General features: G+C 37.1%; 1 protein-coding gene across 5 annotated transcripts in view; it reads left to right on the forward strand.

Moving 5' to 3' along the window:
- The window catches only part of Vps13B (vacuolar protein sorting 13B), a 218,443-nt gene that overhangs the window by 106,456 nt on the left and 92,598 nt on the right, over window positions 1-19,389 (forward strand). For all 5 annotated transcript variants that reach the window (XM_081734267.1, XM_081734265.1, XM_081734269.1 and 2 more), the window contains exons 23-27: window positions 4,262-4,846; window positions 8,522-8,709; window positions 10,835-10,975; window positions 14,598-15,030; window positions 17,206-17,299. In XM_081734267.1, the coding sequence (XP_081590393.1) occupies window positions 4,262-4,846; window positions 8,522-8,709; window positions 10,835-10,975; window positions 14,598-15,030; window positions 17,206-17,299 (1,441 nt within the window). The remainder of the gene's footprint in view (window positions 1-4,261; window positions 4,847-8,521; window positions 8,710-10,834; window positions 10,976-14,597; window positions 15,031-17,205; window positions 17,300-19,389) is intronic.

Here is a 19,389-nt window from a genome sequence, read left to right on the forward strand (position 1 = left end):
CATCATAGGAGTTTGCAACTTAGCACATGTTTAGACATGTCCAAACCTACACTGTAGAAGCTCTAGTCATTGTTTCAGTGTCAGTTGATTTTCAGCTGTGTTAGTGAAAAGAGGTGGAGATGTCGTCATGGTCTAATACTGAATACCGGGCAATTTTGCGCTACAATTTTGCACGTGCTTTAAGTGTTGATCAGTGTTTAGAGAAAATGACTTCTGTGCTTGGAGAAGGTTGTCCCCATCGTACAACGATATTTAGGTGGTACCGAGAGTTTCAAAAAGGAAATTTCAGCCTTGAGGACGCTCCAAGGTCAGGTCGGCCATCTTTATCTGTGACTGAACAAAACATTGCTGCAGTAAGGAAAATGCTTGAGACAGATTGACGAGTTACATACCATCAAATAGAGGTATTCTTGGGCATTAATGCACCAACAGTCCGTGCTATTCTCTTCGATCACCTTCGAATTAAAGACTTTGTACCCTTTGGGTACTACATGACTTAACCGATGAGCAGATGATACACTGTGTTTCATGGTGCCGTGAAATGTTGAAAAAATTTAAAAATGGAAAATCTTTCTCTGTGAACAGTATTGTGACAGGTGACGAAACTTGGCTCTATTACTATGACGTCCCGACCAAGACTCAAAACAAAATGTGGGTGTTTGAAGATGAGGAGACCCCCGTGGCTGTTCGAAAGGCGACGTCAGAAAAGAAGAGAATGGTGGCAGTATTTTTTAGCGTGCGAGGAATTGTCGACTGAGTTTTCTTAGAAACACAGAAGAGAGTCGCAGGAAAGTGGTATACCGAGGAATGTCTTCCTAAAGTTCTTAGAGCTCTCAAACAGTTGCGCCCAAACTCAAGGATGGACAAATGGTTTCTTCACAATGCAAACACGCCAGCGCACCGTTCAAAAGTTTGCTTAGAGTATTTGACCAGCACTGGACTAAAACTGTTAGAGCACCCTCCATACAGTCCAGATCTCGCTCCCTCTGACTTCGCGCTGTTCCCACAGGTGAAGACCAGACTGAAAGAAAGGCGTGTTACAAGCGATGACGCCCTACTAAGGGCTTGGGACGATGGGTGTACCCAGATCTTTGCCGAAAGATGAAAGAGTTTCGTCGACGACTGGTAAAATGTGTAGTGTAGTGGAAAGTACTTTGAAAAAGTATAAGAAATAAGGGCGTATTGCAAAACTTTCCTAGTGTGCTTTGTATATTGTTGCCTGATAACACTGTTCAACAAATTTTGATCGAAAGTATGTAAATTCTTTGAAATTGCGATTTTTACATTCATTTAAGCATAATATGAAAGGAAATGATAATAGAAGAATTTTCTTAGCTCAGGTTGTGAAAAAAAACGCCCTTGTACAACAGTAGCTGTATATATACAAATGTATTAAGATTTATAGAACATTTAAGCAAAATTCTTGTAAAAACCTACATTTCACTTTTTTTTTTTTTTTTTTTTATCTATTTCACTGTGATGTGATAAGCTGGGGAGTTAAGAAGTACCCTAACCTATAGTTTTCTATACCCTTGTACTTCCTTTTTCAAAATTGCGCAAATACCAGTTTCACAGCGATACAGAAAATAAAGTAACCGTGGTCAAGTTAAACATTAACAATTCCGTAATAAAAATCAGTATTAACATCAAAACATGAAAAATATGTACAAATACCTTTTTGTGCAAGAACTACACTGCAATGTAGACAAAAGTTTCAAGTGATCCCTTGTACAGGATTATGTTTATTTTATTTTAGCTTGGCTTGCCTTTTGTAGGTTACACCTGGAGCATCCCTTGCAATAGTCCAACAGTAGTCGGCCAATATGTTAGAAGTCCACTTTCCCTCATATCTCTTCTCCATGGCTGCAATATCTTGATGGAAACACTCACCATGTTCGTCACTTACTGCTCCACAATCTTCGGGAAAGAAGTCTAGATATGAATGAAGAAAGTGGAGTTTCAGAGATATATTGCAACCAAGATTTTCATAGCACAATAACAACTTTGCTACCAGTTGTTTGTAATTTGTTGCTCGGTGTCTTTCCAAGAACTGTGAACAAACACTCTTCAAGCTTTCCTACGCAGCTTTCTCCTCACCTTGGAGAATTTCGTCGAACTTGTGATCTTTGAATAGTTGCCTAATCTGTGGCCCTATGAAAACACCCTCTTTAACTGTGGCATCACTTAATCGAGGGAATTGTCCTCTTAGGTACTTATAGGCCTCATCCTCTTGGTTCATGCTCTTAACAAAACTTTTCATAAGACCTAATTTAATATGTAGAGGGGGAAGCAAAATTCTGTTATGATCTACCAGTGGTTCATGCTGCACATTTTTCACTCCCGGCTGAAGAGTTTCTCTGGTACTCCAATCACTTTTTTTTTTTTTTTTTCCGGCTTTGCGGTAATGAGATCCACGATCTCTACTGTCCCATTCACATATAAAGCAACAATACTTTGTATACCCTAACTGCATACCTAGCAACAGTGCTATTACTTTAAGGTCACCACAAATAAGCCACTGAAAATCGTAATATTTAATGGCTTGAAGTAAACGTTTAAAGTTTCGTAAGATTCCTTCATATGAACTGCGTAACCTACAGGAATTGAAGGAAGTTCATTTCTAATATGTAAAAGCACTGCCTTTAAACTCACCTTGGACGAATCTATAAAGAGGCTCCACTCCGTAGGTTCGTAATTAATTTTAAGTGCCCTCATGAGACCATTTATATCTGTACATGCCACAAGCGTGTCTTCCATAGTAAAAAATGAAGTGAACATCTTCTCCCTATTCCGATACACTGAAATATTTACTTTTTCCTGCAATAAATTCCATTGCTTTAAGCGTGACGCTAAAATTTCGGCTTTGCTTTTCGAGAGGTCCAAGTCTCTGATTAGATCACTTAGTTCCTCTTGAGTAAGTATATGTGGTTCACATGGAGGTTCTTCTACAACAAACGTAGGGTCCTTCGAAGTACTTGATTCAGGAGCTTCAACTTCTTGATCATCATCAGAAAAAAGACCGTTTTCTTTAGGTGGGTCAGGAACAGGTAGTCCTTCTCCATGTGGAACAGGGCGCATTGCAGAAGGAATGTTAGGATAGATCAAGGCCCGCTTCTTCTTCGTGGAAATTCCCTTCTTGACGGAAGGAACCATACAAAAATAACAGTCTCTGATGTGGTCGCTTGGCTCCCTCCAAATCATGGGCACTGCAAAAGGCATTGAGCGCCCCTTCCCATTAATCCAATTTCTTAGATTGCTGGCACAAGTGTTACACACAATGTGGGGTGCCCAAAATTTATCTTGGTCTCCAATTTTACAACCAAAGTCTTATTAATGGTGTTATAGTCTGCTTTTGTGAGGAAAATGTCACTTCCCCACACACGTAGCAGAAGCTATCTGCACTGTTTACACAATTTCGCGGCATTTTTGTTTACTGAAATCCTCAAAATGTCACTTGAAATAGTTCCGACAACTATTTAAAAATATACATTCGAAATACCAGTATTTTTGCGTACTTGTAGTTGTATTTTTATGTCCTGCACTACACAAACGTCACACCCAAAACGCTGGTAACTGCACTAAACCTGTCTTTTCTAACAATAGCAGAACACTACTGAGATAAGGAACACAATGAAACCAAGCGTTCATATAGTTTCTCCAGTGTTGCCGGATCAGTGTAACATTTTACCCCAAACGAAGCGAATATATTTATTTTTAAAGCGTTATTATTAGACATGCCTGTAAAACGAAAAGTAGAGCTAATATTCGAAAATAACTTTCAAATTCGTGATCAGCACCACAAAATCAATAAGAATTAGCTGATTTTGTTCAATTTACATTTTCGTTGTTGAACAGTGTAATTAGAGTCCTGATCTTACTTCCCTTAGCCTACTATTGTGACTGAAACTTTGTTGCTTTTTGCGCAATCCTGCCAGAACATTAGCATTAGAACAAGGACAGAATAAATAATGTTGGAGTTTTAAGAGGAATAAATGTTGAAAGTGTATTCGAGGAACAATAAATAAATAAATGAAATTATTTTATTCATTTATTTATATATTTATTTTTGCGGACAGTGTAAGCATTGTAACTGGATGGGCTCTATCTGAAGTAATAGATATTTTGGGTTTAGATGGGACGATTACATGAAATCATAGCTATCGTACGTTTGTAATTTTTATCCTTCAAAAAGGGTTACTTGGTGATATTCAGTTATCTAGTTAGAGTTACTAAATTCCGTTTTTTCTTCTTTCTTACGTAGGTTTGATTTATGTGTAACTGCTGCGCCCGCTATTGTTTATCAACAGAGGAAAAGCCAGTCTTTCAGAAACATTTTAGTATGTGGTCATTCAGCCGAAGTTAATGCAGTGTCTGACATTGAAGTATCTGTCAGTATGAATCAACTGAAGTTAATTGCTGCAGTCTCGTCGGAGTTTGTCTCTGTACTAGAAGAGTTAACCTTTTCTAGTAAAGCACCACTACAAAAGAAAAGCACTCTGTATATTAAAAGTTCAGAAACAGTTCCTGATAGTGGTGTAGACTGTGATATGTCGAGCGTTAGTTCTCCAAAAGAAGTCAAATTTCAGCCAAAGCAAATACAAGTGACTCATAATGTAGTTCCTATAGAAGTTCTAGTCACTGGAGGTAAAATATCCTTTGTGCTATACGATATTACTCATAGAAGTGGTTCGAGTGGTCCCCAGTGTCAAAGAAAATTGCATTCCAAAAAGAAACAAACAGGAACAGTAAGCCATAGAAATAAGACTTCTTTGCAAGAAGATACTCAGTTAGATTGGAGCGAGAAGCGTGATCAGTATGAAACGGAGGACCAAGAGTCAGATGCTGGGTACGGTTAAATTTCAACTTTATTTCATACACTAGTGTAAGAATAATACAAAGGTAATCTTTAACAAGGCAAGGCTTATGGAAAGAAGACGGTGCATCACTGGTTGGCCACCTTTCTAATGATGCTTAATACTTTCTGTACTTTATTAACCAACTCCGAATCTCACAAACAACATACAGAACAAGGCAGGATCACATCCGACTCAAACTTCGCCCAGAGGACACATAATAGAAAAGAAGAAAAAATGTCAACTTGGAGCTGCCCCTAACCAGAAACACCGGAGATATGCTCCGCAGCATAACGCGCCACGCGACAATATGATATAAGGTAAACGTCGCAAGATACCCGTTTAGGTCGAAAACGGAAAGGATGGGCAGCACCAGGATGATATCAAGATATTTGATATGCGTAACACTGACTTGGGGCCCATCTTGAAAGCCGCGATCTTGGATATAGCGTACGATATTAAAATGAGAAGCGGCGTGTTTGGTATATCAATGTAAGGTAAAGTGCAAAAGGAAAACCAATGATGTAACCGCGAGAAACGTATGTGTAATGGTGTGGACAGGACGGTGTGTGTAAGACTCGGGCAAAACAAACGTGTATTCGAAGGACAGAATAATAGGACAAGACCCCACGACAATGGTACGCGACAAGTAACTGCAATAGTGTCTGTGCATGGAAGTGCAACCGCCTTGACAGATTATGCATTTCGAGGTGTCATGGGATCTTGTGCTATTATTCTGTCCTTCGAATACACGTTTGTTTTGCCCGAGTCTTCCACACTTTGTCCTGTCCATACCATTACACATATATTTTTCGCAATTACATCATTGGTTTTCCTTTTGCATTTTACCTTACATTGATATACAAAACACGCCACTTCTCATTTCAATACATTACGCTATATCCAAGATCGCGGCTTTCAAGATGGGCCCCAAGTCAGTGTTACGCATATCAAATATCTTGATATCATCCTGGTGCTGCCCATCCTTTCTGTTTTCGACATAAACGGGTATCTTGCGACGTTTACCTTAAATCATATTGTCGCGTGGTGCGTTATGTTGCGAAGTATATCTTCGGTGTTTCTGGGTGGGGGCAGCTCCAAGTTGGCATTTTTCTTCTTTTCTATTATGTGTCCTCTGGGCGAAGTTTGAGTCGGATTTGATCCTGGCTTGTTCTGTACGTTGCTTGTCAGTAGAAGTGAGCGAAATATCAAGCTTGTCTTTGTTAAATGAGTCGAAATTGATCCTTCATTTATTGTATATTAGTGGTAATAACGTCGTGTTTATAAGATTGTTTATTTATTTATTCTAATGAAAGAAAGGGAAAGGAAATCCAAAAAGTGATTCATAGATTTAGCTGTGATGTTGAAAAATAGTAAGAAGCGTGTGGTTGAGGTGAAGTGGAGTGTAAAGAGTTCAAAAGCAGAGACATATTGGGGGTCGAGTTCTGTAATTCAGATCCCTTTTGACATCTTTTAAGCCTTAAATGCACGAATAATGTATATATGGTTTATTATTGAGATTGATGAACTAGATGATAATGTGTAGTTGAATGGCTAATTTGTAAAGTGTAAGAGAACTACCATTTGATTCCATCTGTATTACAAGTTAGGAGTCCCTGCTACGAATATATTTTACATATTTTAGCAAACATACCTATAAAATACAGATTTTTTCTAGGAATCGTTTCGATAAGGCTGTTCCGCATGTAGTTTATTAAGTATTAACATATTAGGCATACCTGATATTGACCAGCCGTGTATATCACATGGTGCCCGGGTTATTTTTCAAAACTAATAAACATGCATTATCTTTGACACTTCATCATTGTTTCGCATATGACGACAATAAAATCTGATTAGAGATTAATTATGCTTTGGTAAAATCTTAGTTGATGGCACATATCCGATTTGCACACAAATAGAATGTTAGTCTTACTTGAGATACGCTTTATTTCTCGCTTTACAAAAGAGAGCTGTGAAACAAACTAAAGATTAATTTAGGATATATGCACCTTTTGAAACCAAGACTTTAACACTTTGTACAGCTAAAGTTCTCGTATTATTATTGTTATGTTCCAATAACTAACTTATTCATTTTCTACATAGTGCTTTTTTATTTCCATATTGCTTTATACCAGGAGGGAAGAGAGTTGTGAGTCTTCGGAATATTTCTCCCCTCCAGGATAAATAATATATATATATATACCTCCTCTATCTATCTATCTAGATAGATTGATAGATAGACAAATACATAGATATAGGTATTATCAGCGTGGACAATTTATCTAGAACATCCGTGATAACGGAGAAACCAGAAGAGGGACAAAAGCAAAACTTTGCACGAAGCAACTATAAGCTTTGGTAAAAACGTATTAAACACGATCACCCAGTGAACAGTGTTGCCATCCCAGTGTAAAGTTATATTTTTTTCAAATGACACTCCGTCAGATTATTACATCTTTCAAATCAACATGTTAAATGAATACTTAAAATACCACATCTAGTATTCAATGTTGCAAACTAAGGATGTTGTAATATCACAAACATCCAAAATTTGGAAGCCTCTATCACACACACATCAGAACGGAGATGAAAGACAATGAACATAGGAAGTACCTTAGCGTTGAATACTATGGTTATGGTATGAGTTGTTTTCAATGAATAGCAACGAAGTTACAAGGGCTTGAATTTTTTTAAATGCTTTATTTTGAAAACTGCTTAGATAAGTATCATATCTAGTTACTTGTGTGGTTTACAATGGATGTGTGAATTATTTTGCCGTTTACACCATTTCGATATCTTAAACTGTTCCGGAGATACGATAAACATTGATAAAGTTCGCAACACTGCTGAAAATGGCGTATTTCTGGACAATATTTAAACTGATTGTTGTTTTCTTTCAGTTTTATAGCATTGCAGGAATAACTTTTAGTAGGTGTAATTACAACAAGTCCTCACAATTACATAATTTAAGCAGTATTGTAAACTTCAGCAGTGTAAAATTATATCCCCGGAACGGTTTCAGATATCGAAGTGCTGTAAACGGCAAAATAATTCACACATCCATTGTAAACCACACAAATAACTAGATATGATACTTATTTAAATACTTTTTCAAAATAAAGCCTTTCAAAAAAATCCAAATTGTCAAGCCTTTGTAACTTCGTTGCTATTAATTCAAAACAAGTCATACCAGGACCATAGTATGCAACACTAAGGTACATTCGATGTACATTGTCTTGTCCATCTCCGTTGTACTGTATGTGTGATAGAAGCTTTCAAACTTTGGATGTTTGTGATATTATAACATCCTTAGTTTGCAACACTGAATATTAAATGTGGTATTTTAAGATTTCGTTTAACATGTTGATTTGAAATGTGTAATAATCTGACGTAGTGCTACTTGAAAAAATATAACTTTATACTGGGATGGCAACACTGTTCACTGGGTGATGGTGTTTAGTACGTAAAACGATGTCCCCCTCCTTATAGTTGCTTCGTGCAAAGTTTCGCTTTTCTCCCTCTTCTGGTTTCTCCGTTATCACGGATGTTCCAGATAAATTGTCCACTCTGTATATAGATATATATATATAGATAGATAGATATTCCATGTTACTCTTTTCTTCTTAATAAAAATTGAATGTGAAAGTTAATTCTCTCTGTTCTAGATATGAAGCATCGGAAGAAGGTTCTGTGGATGATATAGTGTTGTATAGGAGAGAAGTAAAGCCATTGTTAATGATTTTAATTTCACAACCACATAGCTTTCTTTCTTGCCTTAGCCTTTCCCAAAAAATTGAAGCTTCTTTCTTTGATGTAAGCATAAGGACATGTACCACAGGATATGTGATAAAAGGTAGGTAATGTCATAAATTTCACTGTTACCTCATGACAGATTATCTATACATTTGAAAATGTAATCTCAAGAAATATCACCTATATTTAATATGTAGCCAGAGTAATAGGCGTTTGTGCTAAATATCCTCATTAGCAAAATAATGGTAACCCATAAAATTTTCCTTAGGGAAGAACATTGTAGTAGCTTAAGTTTCTCGTTATAAAATCTATTTTCAGTGGGAATAACACTACTAAAATAAAACTTTATAATTGATAATCACAGCTGTATTTAGTAATACACTTGTGGAAACACATTTAATAACATCTCAAATACACCATCCTCTCCGAACGAAATGTGCAACACAGAATGTATGTTTGTAGATCTTATGATCTTAATGTGAAGTCCTCATCACACTGGCCATCATAGAGGGCGGACTAATCGTAGTGTTTGTAGAAGTCATGCTTCTAAGTATGTGAAGGTCGTCGGATACCACGAGTGTAGTGATGAGCAGGAATCCATTATATGTTCATAATCTCTGTTTACGGTACTTGGACGACGCCAGCGAATGTATTGCACAGTTGACTTCGAATGTGTCTGTATAGTGAAGTTGTAAGAGGCCAGATGATGTTCTTCAGAATAACCGCATGCGTGAGTTATGACGTGTCAGTGGTCCATCGGTGGTGTACACGATGGGAAGAAGAGGGTTCCTACAGCAGACGTACCCTAACGCACCGGGGAACAGCAGGACAAGAATCGTTCGAGACGCTCTAACTCATATGATGGCAAGCAATTAAATCAGAACCACGGTGGCTCCTTGTATGAGTACACGGATACTAAACAACTGATAGTTGGAGGCAAGTTGTTCTTCTCTCACGGTTACTCATGTTATTTGTTCATTGCTGGGAACATCTTCAATGGTATCAGGAGAGACTTAAGTAATAAGACAAATGGAAAGCAGTGGTAGTCAGTGAAGAGAGTTGTTTGTGTCTCGGATACAGTGACGGACGAGCGGATGTCCGTAATGCTCACATGTGGCATAGTAGTTAGTAGTACTACAATGTACCACACGTACCGTTCTTTTCCGGTGTTCATTCAGCAAAGTATGCCTGGTGGGTTATACATTCATGAGTTCTCCTCCTACCTTATCCTGACATTACCCCATTTTTCATCAGGATAAAGCAAGTCCATTTATCGCCAGGACAATCCGCCAGCTTGCTTTACTCATATACGTCTTCTGTCCTGACCTGCAAAGTCTTTACCTAATTCCTATCGAGCACGTTGGGACATAATAGACGGCGCTTGACTACCAGCCGACTCCGGCAACGGTTATGGCCCAGTTATACCAAGATTTACAACTAGCGTGGGATTTCGTTCCCCAGACATTCAGCATCTTTACGACCATCTAGTGCCCGAGCAGCTGCTTGTATTTCTGCTCGGGTTGGGTATATGTTTATTAAGGTGTGTACTGTATACTTGTTAAAACTCTGTGTAGCATATGCGAGACACAATTTTAATATTACTACCATTACCATCTTGTGTACTAACTTTGGGAGAGATCCGTGAATCGTGACTAGGTTTCTTAAATGCGTTTACACCAGTGTAGATAAGAAAGATTGAATATCTTCTAATATGAGTGTACTATCAAACTGTATTCCTAGCAAGAAAATTTCCACCAATACAATAGGTATGATATACAAGGGAATTCGAGCAATAACCTTTGTACTTGGATGAAGAATTATTAATGTCTTTCGGGATGTTGGTTCATCTATCTTAAATCCTGAAATGATAATGTTTCAGCACAACAATTAATTTCTTCCATGTTAAATATGTGGTTATTCTCTTACGTGGTGTGTGTTTTTTACGCATATAAAAACAGAAGTGTTCTTAAAAAATGTGAAGGTAACTCATATATCTTCTTTTTTTAAGTACTACAATTCACTGTTTTGAATAAAAAGTTACGAAAATTTTAATGCAAGATTAAAACTAGAGATAAATGAGTATGAAATAATAATTCCGTGATAACTAGATTTTAAACTTACTTTTCTGTAAGTGACAATAAGCAACAGGAGTGCGATTTTCCTCATTTGAGTATGCGTACATTGTGCATGTAAGTTTTAATAATTAGTTTCCTTTGATTTTTCAGATGAAGCTACAAAATACATTCCAAGATTTGAAGATTTTGACGTTCCATTGTTAGATACTAGGGCAGGAGATCCTCATCCCAAAACAGGCATTCCTCCTTCGCTGCTTACGATAACTTGGGCTGATTTCTTTAGTAAATCATGTAAGCATAAATACAGATATTTCTGTTTCATTAAGAAAGTGTTAAATTTGGTATGGTTTATTAATCCATGAGCACTAGATAATCTTTAATAAAATTTCACCATTTTCCCTCTTTTTTTCGTATATATTCCACATTGAAGTACAATAAACTTAAATAAGGCAGTTCACCTCTCTATTATTCGAGAAGTGCTGATATCGTTTCCACTGAGAGGTGTTTTCGTAATTTTCATTCTGGAGCTATAAACTGTTCCAGAAAATTAGTGGAATAATTTTGTTAGGACTTAAAGGGACTATATAGTTTACTGATACGAACAACAAGGGAAATAATTTGCTTTCAAGAAGAGAAAATTGTTTTTAAATTGGTTTTTAGTAAGTAGAGATCAGATTAAGATAAGAATTTATTTCTCCATAGTTTATTTCGTTCAAGCTTTCATATTGAGGAACAGTTACGTAGTCCATGTTTTGGTAATCTCTCAACTAAAATTACGTTTTACTATACAAGTAAGTTATGTGTAATTCTATACAAACACTGATAATAATTTCAGTGGTGGATATACGTTACATAGGGTGAACCTACAATGAAACATGTATTCAAGAATATAGTTTGAAAGGGTAAATTCTGTAAAGAAAGTGCACTTTTCCACTATAGCAGTTATTTTGGAAATTTACTAGAATGCTCAAATCTAGATGACTGTTTCTGTTCCCAGTGCGTTTACCAACGCAACCACAAAAGTAATAGCGGATGGCTAATTCTAACTTGCAAAAGGGTGAATAGGCTGCATATTTGAAATAGTCGGGAGAATACCTACATATTCAGTACGCATTACAAAGGGACGTAAATATACAAAGCTCAGACTATATCATCCTGCTAGGTGGTACTGAGAACGTGTCAACATCTTAAATTGTTCCGAACATTGCTCGAAGGGATCCAGCAGAGAATGATTTTAATTACGAACTCTAAACGGTGAAGTATTTCCCCTGTCTTCGTGATTTGCAGCGCTGTAACTTAGGACTAGAGTGATCATCTCTGATGCGTCGAGTTCCGTTATCGATTCCCGCCCATATGAGTTTGTGGTAAGTGGCATAGTGTTCGTAGATTTTTAGTTTTTCCGTTTTGTCCCATGTTCTGATTCTGCTTATTCTTATATAGCCATTCGTTTTCATTAATCATTCATCTCCTTTAGCCTCCAGAGCATAGCTGATCCTAAACCGGCGCGCTTTTTGAATAACCCTATATTTACGTCTTATCTCGGCTTAGTCCTTCTAGCAGGATCAAACCCGGAACCATGCATACAGAAAAAAAAGCTTGCACGTTTAGCCAATGAGCACAAAAGGGCACAGTAGATTTTATTATAATATTTAACATTTAGTGTAGTTTTCTTTTCTTTTTTTTAACGCCCCGAGATTATGCACCGAGGCTAAGGGAGACGGTGATGATAAGATGAATAATGATGGTTAAATGACAAAAAATGGGAGAAAACGAGAGATATCCTAGAAAACCCACGTACACAGTGGTTGTCCACTACAAAGCCATTTGGCGGGAGCTGGGGACGAACCAGGGACCCCACACACCAGACCTGAGTGCTCTCTTACTGAGCCACCTTGGCCCTATTGAGTGTAGGGTAGAGTAGAGGCATACGCGAGGCAGTAGAGGCATAAAACTCTGGGAGAGCGCAGCTTTCGTATAATGTGTCCCAAGTTCCTTATTGTCCATGTGAATTATTCTAGTGCATAACATGGTATCTGTGCTCTTTCTTAGCTATTTTCTTGATTTTTTTCATTACACCAATACTTTTTTAGCCTTCACGTGTTCGTGGTTTTTGTGGATCTCCCGTTTCCTTCCATTTTCTTCATCCTACCCTTTAATACATACTTATCATCGTCTTCTTTAGCCTACATGACATAAGCGTGGGACGTAACACTAAAAGATTTGATTTCCCTTCCAGATTTCTTCTCGCCTTCACTTTATTTTGTGATTCACTTGCTTCAATAAGACAGTCTTGAATCGTTAAGCTAAAGATTTACTTTATGTAATTCTCGTATTTATATTTTTATTTTAATATCTATCTATTAAAATGCTATAATACCAATTAAGAGCGACTGAGCTCCAACCTATAACTTTAGCTTTCAAACCTTTGATTTACGGTTATTTGTGATTTCACGTTTATAACAAAGACAAATATTGTTAAAAAGGTGTACTTTAAATAAATTACTTAAAGAGATCTTTTTCGCAAAGTTTATCCTTTTAAATTATTGTTCAAAGCCTTTGCATTTTAATAAGGCTTCTCCGAAATAAATGCAAATGAATTGTGCTGCCACCTCTGGAGTTTTTTAAACTATACGTTTGTGGACGTTTATATGTTTGTGGAAATTTTTTCGACAGTGAGATCTCGGAAACTACAGGCTCTAAAAAAATTACGTTTTTACTGATCGATTGCAAATTTTGCGTAGATTGTCCAGTTCTAACTCAATATTTTAAAAAAAAACATGACCATTATTTATTTATTACATTTTTACGGGTACACTGAAAGTGTTGAAATTAAAAAAAAAAAAAAAAAAACTAAAGCATCATATCCTATCTATTATACATTCCAACACCATATAATTGTATATAGGGGCTGCATATCTCTCGGGTGTTTGTTTCATGGCCAAATTATAATGAAAAACGAAGGATAACCATTTCTCCATTCTAAGATGAATCTTTGTTGTTGGAGTGTTTTACCCAATAAACACCATATTTCAGTGACATTATAATTAATTGTGCATGTAATGTATTTGGTTATTACACACTGTATGCAAGAAGAAAGAAAACAGATCATACATGAATTAGTAACTCCAACCGGAAGTAGGCTCAATCTCAATCAACTGAAAAAATAATCGAAAACATCTCCCCTTTATAGTACCCCTTGCCGATTTTTATCAAGGCGTCTTTCACTTGTGTCTGTAAAGGGACGTGTACAGATGTGAGGAATGACAAGGAGATTCATGCGTATATGTGAATGATGCGCTGTGTAGAGAGCTCAGGTTCAGCTAGTTGTCTTTTAAAAGAAGTACTTTGTACTGTCTCAAGACCGATAAACTGCATGTACTATTTACAACCCACATACCATGTAATCCACAAGTCGCTCGTAATTAGTTCCATAGAACTGAAATTTGCAACATTCCGTTTAACTAACACTCTTATAATGTTCCCTGGAAATCCTAGAATTGTTATACCCCTAGTATTGTTTCGACAACCAATCATGTTGCCTTCAAAGCTAGACAATAATGAAGATTTTCGGCTTTATTTATTTATTTATTTAAAAAATATATTCAACTTAATCCTTTTTCCGTACAAAACACTGAAACCAACAGTAAGTAAATAAAATTTTAGCGATCACTACACATATTAGCTCATAACTTAGTTATGTCAATATATGAGCCAATTACTTTCTAGTTGTCGAAGGCAACAGGATTGGTTGCCGCAATAATAGTGGAAATATACCAGTCCCTGTAGGATTCCCAAGGTATATTATAGGTGAGTGTTAGTTAATCTTAATGAAATATGCCAGATTGTATTCGTGTTAAAATTGTGTTCGTATTTGTGTGACCCATGTAAACTTCAGTTTCCATTTTTCTTTCAGCACAATTGAATGTGGAATTGGGTCGACCATGGAAAGTACATTTTAGTATTCTCAGATGGGAATGTTTACAAAGTATACTTCAGCAAGTGCAGGAATGCTTTAGTAACGTGACAGTGCAAAGTACAGTTAACGAAGAACATTGTACTCAATCAAAAGTCGAGCGGAAAGAAGAGCCTACTGATGTTTCGAAATTTGTGCATAATTTCCGTAGGTTGATGAGTAATTTATCAACTGTTTCATTTTATACGCAGCAAGTTATATGGGCTGTAGAAACACCGTCAAATCAAATATTGTTCAGTCTAGGAAATTTTAAGTTGAATGTAAACTGCATTCAGAAATACTCTAATTGGAAAAAGCCAATATTAATAGTGGATCGTATTTGTGGAGTAATTGCCGTAAAATGTGCTGCTGTGAAATTAATATATCGTGGAAGGTAAGTGGCATTACAGATTTGTGTTTTTCAATTGTACAGCTTAGTCATAATGAAACTCAGTTATGTTAATCACATTTTAACTTGATTCTTATATTCTCACTATAGATAACTGAAATTTTTGTGGATGGTGATATCAATTACGTTAACGAGTTATGTATGAAACGTATAAGAATTGAAACTAAAGATCCACCAATAGGAACGTAAGAACTTTAAATCTACACAATGAAGAATGAAAATTGCAAGTGACAATGTTTTTAATTGTGAAAGGGAATCAATGGTAATATGTTTTGAAGATAATGTTTAAGGGTTCACTCGTGCGGTAGGTGGAATGGATTACTCTGGACTTATTACATGATAAATATCCTGGACACGTTCTTTCGACCTCTCCCTCGTGGATTATTTTCTATGGGGTTATCTCAAGTCTCAGGTCGGTGAGAATAAGCCATGAACAAGTGAACTGGAAGGAACATTGAATGCACCACTGCATATTTACCGCGCAATATACATCCAGCGTGGTACAAAATTAGACATACAGAATTCATTTCACCACTGAAGCAGAAGAGGACATGTGAACTACATTATCTTCCCAATGTAAGATATGCCATTGATTGCTTTTCACAATCTAGAAAGAAAGAAAACCTAATATTTCATTAACTTTTTTAGTTTTCATTCTATCTCATTTTTCTATTTCTGGCGTTCTATTCATAAAGCGTTTATTATTTTCACTTTCTGCAAATTTAAACGTGAAAAAAAATGTCGCAATGACTTATAGATACTATAGAATACGAAACGTGTCACAAACGTCATGAAATATATTTTTTGCTGTGTCCCACCAGGCCACACCACGTTCGGACGTGTTGAGTAAAGTGGGTGGGACCTTCAGCTTTGCAGCGTATCCTAGGTCATTCTGGTCCGAGCATCGGTGGCTTCAGGATCGCTGACTTAGTGCATTCCTGCTTTGAGACCGCAACATGGCGGATACTTTCGAACAACATTGGGCGATCAAGGTCTGCACAAAATTAACAAAACCGCTTCAGAAACTAATGAACTGCTTAAACAAGCCTACAGGGAGCCTGCTTTTTCGTTTGTGGAAGTTACAAGGTGGATGAAAAAGTTTAAGGGACCCAGAAAGGGGTGGACGGTGACCGCTACTCTGGACGGCCATCAACAAACCAGAATGATGAAAATATGAATCGAGTGCGTGAATTGTTGAATGCTGAGTGTCGAATAAATGTTCGACTGTTAGTTGACACACTGAACATTCCGAAAAACTTTGTGCATTTCATAGAATTGAACATGCGAAAGATGTGCGCTAAGCTGCTCCCCAGATTGTTTATAGACGAGCAAAAGACCAATCGAGTGTTGATTGGGGATGAACTGAAGGTGTGAAAATTGAACTGGATTAATTTATCACCGTTATTACCGGTGATGAAACGTGGACATTACAATACGACCCAGAGATGAAACGCCAGAGTACCAAATGGGATACCCCGGCGTCCCCAAAATAGGAGAAGGCGAGGATGAGCAAATCCAAATGAAAGACAACACTGATTGTCTTTTTCGATGCTAAGGGTGTTGTTCACAAAGAGTTTGTATCTTCAGGACAGACCGTTACCGCTGCCTACTACGTAAAGTGTTCTGGAAAGATTTTGGAAGATAGTCATCCGTGTGCGAAAAGACATCGCCACTATCTGGCTGCTGCATCACGGCAATGTGCCCAGCCACACGTCTCTGCGCGTCCGTGAGTTCCTGGCGAAGCATAACGTAGCAACACTGCCACAGCCATCCTACAATCCCAACCTCACTCCTGCTGATATCTTTTTGTCCCCAATAATCAAGAAAGTACTCAAAGTACGCCGCTTTGACACCATTGAGTACTTTGAAGAATATTAACCCTTTGTACAGATTTTATTAATAAATTTGAAATATATATATATATATATATATATATATATATATATATATATATATATATAAATAATATCATATATATATAATATCATTATTTTTTGTACAGACCCTTCTTTAGATGATAGGTAGTTATGAGTTCTTTGTTTTTTAAATTTAATTGTTTGAAAATAGTTTCGCTGATAATTTCTCATTCAGTTATTATAAACAAAAATATTATTTATTATGTATTTATTTATCATACTTATTTTATTTTGTGAATTCCAGGAGTAGAATTCTGTTGAATCCCTGGAATTTTATCGTAGATGGAAGTCTCTTGTGGGAACCTTGGATTCTTGAAAATGAGTTTCCTCAAGTACAGGTATGGTATAGGAAAGAAAATCATTCTTATTCTTTAGAACTGCGTTTCTCAAACCTTTCTCAAGTTGAGACTACTTTTATTATTTGTAATGACCTACGGTTCACCCTATTCTTGTCGACTATATATACACAGAGTGGTAGGTAACTCCACCGACAAACTTTGGGAGGCGATTCCTATACGAAATGAAAGAAACAAGCTCTAATAAACATGGGCCGAAAATGCCTCCTTTCAGAGTTATAATCCATTGAAAATTCGAAAAATCATTTTTCAAAACTCCCTAACTTAGCAACAATAGGACCTATCCCAAGCGGTTTAAGAAATTACACAGGAACTAGTATGTTCTCTATCTAAATATCGATGTTTCAGACTTCACCGATACCAGCGAAACGAACGCACCACTAGTACTTAAAGGAGTATTCCTTTATTTCAACTTCCTTTTTACAGTTCCTTTCATCGATAACGGAGGATGGTGAAACATGGATATTTAGATAGAGAACATACTAGTTCCTTTGTAATTCCTTAAACCGCTTGGGATAGGTCCTATAGTTGCTAAGTTAGGGAGTTTTGAAAAATGATTTTTCGAATTTTCAATAGATCATAACTCTGAAAGGAGGGATTTTTCGGCCTATGTTTCTTAGAACTTTTTTCTTTCATTTCGTATAAGGAATCGCCTCCCAAAGTTTGTCGCGTCTCTTGAATTGGGTGTCCCACAAAGTGTCATCTCGGGGATCTGGCGACCATTTCAAAGGGGTGAAAACGTCTCTCGGAGGTTCGGCGGAAGTCGTCCAAGGAGCACCAGTGACCAGGAAGGCCGTTACGTCTAACTGCCAGGCGCAGCAGACATAACACCGCCTCAGATCTCTCTAGGGATCTTTCAGCTGCTACAGAAACGCCAGGGTCAAGATTTACAGTGTACAGACGGTTAGCTGAGGGACACTTGTATGCCAGAATACCAGCAAGGTGTGTTCCATTGACCCCACAGCAAAGAAGAGCTCGGTTGAATTGGTCCAAAGAACATCACGCATGGACCCCGAAACAATAGCGGCATGTCCTGTTCACAGATGAATCCAAGTTCTGTCTCACCAACGTGTGTTCATCTGGAGAGAACCAGGAACACGGTTCCTTCCAGCTAACATGACTGCTGTAGACCAGTACAGGGGCGGCGGAATTATGGTATGAGGTGGGATCATCCTGGGGTCCCGTACACCTCTGCATGTCTTCCCACGGGGTACCGTCACTGATGCAATGTATCGGGATGACATCTAGGACCAATACGTTCGTAGACCAATACGTAGGTAGAAAACTAAGTTCGTAGTTTGCTATGGAAAGGATTTAAAATCCTAGCGTTGATTAAGCCATCTAACTTCCTGTTGTCACGAAATACAGATTGATTTCATTAAGAGTCACATTTCAAATATTATAGGATAACTTAGTTCATAATAGATTCTATGAACGTCAGTGCATCCCATTTGAACATTATCTCCTAGCCTAATTACACGAATCCATGAATAGTGTTTTAACGAAATAGTCATTATAATAGAACCACATTGTTTTTTAGTTTTTCTTCTTCAGAGTTATTTCAGTTGTAGGATATTATTTATTGCATATTTCTTTTTACTATAACATTTCGCGTATTTGCCTTATAGATCGACGGAGACTGCATCCATCAGGAATCGAATTTGGGACACTCAACCGAAGATTAACGTGTTAATCAGTAGATTATGAAGCCTTAAGACACGAGTATGATATCTGTAGTTACCGTAAAATCTTTTAAACGAATATACATATATACATATACATATATATTCGTACATATATATATATATATATATTCGTATATCATACGAGGTGTTTCAAAACTACACCGACAACGTTTGGGAAGTGATTCCTGACACCAAAATAAGACAAAAAGAATAGGCCAACCTGGATGCAGAAATTCCTCATTTCGGATCTATAGACTGCCGAAAACATGAAAAAAATGAAATTTAAAGATCCATAGCTTCAAAATTATGGGATCTACCGTAATCGGGTCAAGACTTCACTTAGGAATTAATATGTGCTCTATCCAAAAATTCGTGTTTCAGAATCCT

This window comes from Thermobia domestica, chromosome 12 (assembly GCF_964235325.1).
Source record: "Thermobia domestica chromosome 12, izTheDome1.hap1.1, whole genome shotgun sequence".
NCBI lineage: Eukaryota > Metazoa > Arthropoda > Insecta > Zygentoma > Lepismatidae > Thermobia > Thermobia domestica.